Source organism: Macrobrachium nipponense, chromosome 32, assembly GCF_015104395.2.
Source record: "Macrobrachium nipponense isolate FS-2020 chromosome 32, ASM1510439v2, whole genome shotgun sequence".
Lineage (NCBI taxonomy): Eukaryota > Metazoa > Arthropoda > Malacostraca > Decapoda > Palaemonidae > Macrobrachium > Macrobrachium nipponense.
In genome coordinates, this window is record NC_061094.1 from 60,665,368 (window position 1) to 60,670,367 (window position 5,000).

The following is a 5,000-nucleotide window of genomic DNA, read 5'->3' on the forward strand; positions in this document are numbered from 1 at the left end:
AAATTGGCAGGGAATACGTTTTAAAGCTGTAAAAGTTTGTTTGATGTAAAAACAATTGAGATTAGCAGAGCTTTGTTATTTTCCATTTCTTCCAAAATGTAGAGCGTGTACTGTATATGCTTTCTTCTTTTGAAATTGTTCAATAAGCATTCTTATATTCACAGGCCAAGGTTTATGTATATGTGGCCCAACAGTCGTATTAGTGTGATGGGAGGAGAACAGGCAGCTGGTGTGTTGGCACAAATCACACGAGACCAAAGAAAAAGAGAAGGGAAGGAGGTAAAAAATTGTGCATATGTTTTATCATTTTCCATTTTTTTTCTTGAAAATAGTCTTTTTAAGTTCTATGTTCTTTAAATAAAGTTAATGCTTATGGTTTTCCATAATGAAATTTGACGTTATTTCATTGTGTTTTGAATGGTGTGATAAATTTTTTCCTTTTTCATGTCTGTGGAGAGTTCATTGCCCTTTTATTGACTACATCGTTGTCTCATCAGTATTGCAATCCAGTGGACTATTATTTTGCACCAATTATTTGTATTTGTTGCGTAATTTTAGAATTCATGTGCCGACATACATATGGCATACATATTGTCTTGAGACACAGCACTCCTGCGTCTGACAGACAGTTCAGTAGTGACATGGTGCATGTGTTACCTGAGGCCTCAGGAAACTTGTTAATGACATGCTTCATTGTTTGTGTTTTATTGTGTTGTTAACAGCTTGAGAATTCTCCATATGTTCCTCATTGGCAGAATTGCATATATTTATCAGTTTTATCAAGCCTTCAATTAAATGCATTACCAGATGTATTTTTTGCTGGATATCGCACTAAATACAGTTTTTATAAATTGTTTGTTCTTTTGAGATGCTAAACACGGTTAACGCCATTCCCAAGAGTTACCAGGTAAAGGTTGGACGTCAGTGTTTTTTTGTGAGTGCCTGACATAGCAAATACAATAACTCCAAGCAGTAAGGATCATCCTGTAGCACTTGTTGCCATATCTTGTATCGTTTCATTCTTTATTAAAAGCAAAGAACAGTAGCTTCATCCTCCAACCTGAAATATGTTGCAACTCACATGTGATGTGGTTGTGGTGAAACACATTGAATTTTTGACAAAGCAAAATCAGATTTTTTGTTTCACACAAATCCACCATTTCTTTAGTGATTGCCCTTGTTGTAGCCTTGCTAATCTTGCAGCATCATATCCAGACTATAGTACAGCAACAGAGAGGCAGTTAATTGGCAGGTTCTTGAGGCTCCAGAAGACACAAGTTCCTTTTTATTATTGATCATCTGTCTGTTAGAGAAATAAGTGCAATATCTGGATGCATAGAAAAACCGAAAAAGTGGCCATATATTAGTAATGGTAAAAGATAATTCCTGGGCATTTCCTTTGTCTCCTCTTCGAAACGGTAGACGATCCCGATGTTGAGGCAAAATTCTCCATCATATCACGTATACACTCTTACCACACACTGATCACACTTGGAGAAAGAAAAGGAATGAAAAATAAAAAAAATGAAATGGATAAAGAACGGGCAAACTGAAAAACCGGCTTTAAATGAGATAGACAGTAACACGTCTTATCTTAAAGGCGGTAGGAAAATAACTGATGGGTCACAGGTAGCCGTGGGCATTCTGGGTATACATGCCCCGTGACCTGGTATAGATGCCATTAGTCCCTGGATCTCACAAGTGTAATTTTAATTCTACCGGTTTCCAGCTTGGCGCTAGTAAATCCTAATGTTAAGACCTCAGGTTTGTTAGTTATGAAAAATACAAATTAGTTACAAATTTGGTATTTTTTAGCCGTAATCTCTGAAAAGAGCAGTTGAATCTCAAAACCTTTAGATGAATACATATTGAATATATTTGTCTTAATATGGGATTTAACTACTATATTTTCTCTTTGCACACATTTTTAGTAGGATTAACAAGTGAAGTATGTGCTGTATTATTTCAGAGTTTCCACAGGCGTAGTCCTTTTGGGAGTAGGCTAAAGTAAATTGAAAAACCTTATCCATGCCCAAATTGTCCTTGGGAAATTATTAAGTTGCTGCTTACATCCTTTTGATGTTATTAGGTAGTTCAACCATACCATAAGATTACAATTCCTTATGTGAATGGCTCTAGCTTAACCTTCCCCCTGTTAAGAATATGTATAAGTGATATAAATTAATATCATGCTCAAGATTAAGAATAAAGCATTTCTCATTGGGGAATATATCATTATTATTACAGTGGACAGATGAAGAGGAGCAGGCTCTTAAGGCCCCCATTATAAAGCGCTTTGAAGCTGAAGGTTCTCCGTATTTCTCCAGTGCACGGTGAGCATACCCTTTTTGTTCTTTGTCCTTAGCTTAGTTGAAAGTGACCATGTCCGGCAAGAGAAGCATTGATCATGAAAATATTAATTGTTCAAAATGCAAAAAATTAGTAACACAGCTTACTGATTCTTGCAAGTCTTGCTGACTGAAATTGAAGATTCAGTATGATTGATGGGTTACTATGAAAATGTAGTAATATATATGATCTTTTGTACAATTATTAAAGAACATGGTTGTGCACCTTCAAGTTTCTAGGTTAACAGTTATTGTAGATCTTTTGGGATTTTTAATGGTTTGTAAGTGTTTGGTACTTTTGGTATGTTACATAACATACTTTTAATTGAAAACATTTTTTCCTTTTCTTCTTAGGTTGTGGGATGACGGTGTTATCGACCCAGTAGACACTAGACAAGTTCTTGGCCTGTCTCTGTCAGCTTCCCTGAATGCTCCAATTCCTAAGACAGACTTTGGAGTTTTTAGAATGTAAACATATTTGGTTGTCTTTCCTTATTAGATGTAGCATATTTTATTGCTTAGGAATTGGGGAAGGAAAAGTATTTGTATTTGTTCCGTTCAGGTGGTAGTTTTGAAGAACAGCATCCTAATGGGAGTAGGGTTTTCTTATGATAGTTTTCCAGGCAGATTCTACAGGTCTTATATATTCAAAAGTGATATTAGTTTAGTATGATTTGACATCCAGTGTTTTTTAGATTTTATTTTGTTAATGTAGTAGTAGTGAAGACTAATTTTGATAATTCTTGTGTACAGTGTAACTAAAAGAATGTACATTGTTTTAATGTAGTATTAGTTAAATATTAGTTACAGCATAAATGAAGGTACATAATTTTGTATTGCTGAAAGGTAGTTATGGAAGTTTAGGTCTTGCAAAATGTAGGTTTTGAATGTCTTATGAAAAATGTATATATATGTAGTATTATGTAATGTAAAGGAACTGTAGTGATATTTGGTAGCATATTTTTGGGGGTGTAGATTATTTGTACAAAACGTAGTTTTACTAACCAGTATTGATTTGCTTGACCATGTAAGGTCTTCATGTGTGCGAGTTGTATGCTGTTACTTTTATGAGATGGAGATTGGGTTGACAAATATAACTTTTCAGTTTGGCATAAGAGTTTAAGTATACTGCTGCTTGATGGGATGAAATTCATGCAAAGTAATAAGAACTGTTAGAGAAGTTGATTACAAGCTTAATAATCGTTCATTGAGATGTTAGTGTACAGCTAATCTTTGTTATTCATATCGGCATCTGCTCATTTTCTTGGCTTTTATCTTTGTCAGTGAGATTGGCATTAGCTCTCTAATTTTTCATTGTTGAAATATTAGACATAAATTTTTGGTACCCATGTAGTTAATTCTCTGTGATATTTAGGCAAGGGAGCTAAGTTTTTTGTTTCATCTTCTAAATTTTGTGAATATTTTATTTCCATTATAGGGTAGTAGCTTAATATTTTGTTTGCTTTGCCAGATGTTTTGCCTTTATTTGCCATTAACTAGTCAAAATATAATTGCAGTTTTTTTTTTTTATTTAAAGCATGCAGTACATTCCATGTTTCATTTGGGTGTAATGTTGATGCATTTCTTTTAAAATTGGCCTCAGCGTTTATTCTTATATTGTTGCCAGAGTAAGCACAGTGAATAATATATTCTGGTAGAAATGTGTCAAAAGTAGTAGTAGTATTCTTTATTTAGTGGGAATGTTCTCTTTTAAAGGTTTATGTCTGGCTGGTTAGGACTGTATACAAAGATTGTGAAAGTACTCAAGAGGCTTTTTTTTTTTTTATTTGATGCCTTTCAAAATGCTCAAGGTGTATTATCTCTTGATCTCTGTATAATTTACTAAATTTGGCAGCAGTTGCTAAAGATTTACAGCATGAGTGAAATTTGTTTAGAAATTTCTCTGGTATATGACAGCGTTGTTTAAAGTACAAATGAGAGAGAGAATGTATGCGTGATTTACCTTACAAATTGGCAATGCAGATGTCACTTTGAAAATTATAGCTCTTTGCTTAAATTTTATTTTTGAGGTTTTGTAATGAAAAATTAAGGCTGTACTGCATACCTGAAATTTGTAGCTTGCATTATTTTATTGTATACTGTATTGTAATTCAGGTACTAAAATTTTGTTCAGAATTTGTGATTGGTGTTATTGTATCATTATGAATTTACCTTTCCCTAATGAAAATTAGATTTCTGAAACTTGACATGTGTTCAGTTGTTAATGAGGAATTTAAACATACTTTCAGTGCAGTGTATTGTGTGATTTATATTAACTGTCTGAGTACTATTTAGCATATATTTAAATTTTAAGGTTTACAAGAAAAATTCATTTATATTGTATAAAATTAAGCAGTGTTGAAGTATAATCCTTTGGGGTTCTGCATGAGAATATGATCAAATTCTCTAGTCATAATATAATTTTAACATGACTTTGGATAATATTTTAAATAATGAATTTCACTCGTCTGCACTTGACTGTTATCCCTGAAAGTACTTCCATCTCCTCTCGTGTATAACTGGAAAATATAGTACAGAAAAGGGTAAATATTTTTGTAGTTCTTGTAGAGTATGGTAAATATATGTTGATTTTTGTATGGTGTTTCTTATCCTGAGATAAATTTTGTTTCTCTTTCAGTGTGATTGAGATTA

The 5,000-nt window shown here is 33.2% G+C and overlaps 1 protein-coding gene across 1 annotated transcript; it reads left to right on the forward strand.

Moving 5' to 3' along the window:
- Positions 1–164: 164 nt before the first annotated feature.
- On the forward strand, positions 165–4,943 carry LOC135207537 (methylcrotonoyl-CoA carboxylase beta chain, mitochondrial-like; the record flags this gene model as incomplete). Its single annotated transcript, XM_064239357.1, is given in 3 exon segments — positions 165–279; positions 2,248–2,333; positions 2,703–4,943. Coding segments are annotated over 3 exon segments (319 nt in total), but the record flags the coding sequence as incomplete, so codon positions are not given.
- Between the last annotated feature and the right edge of the window lie 57 nt (positions 4,944–5,000).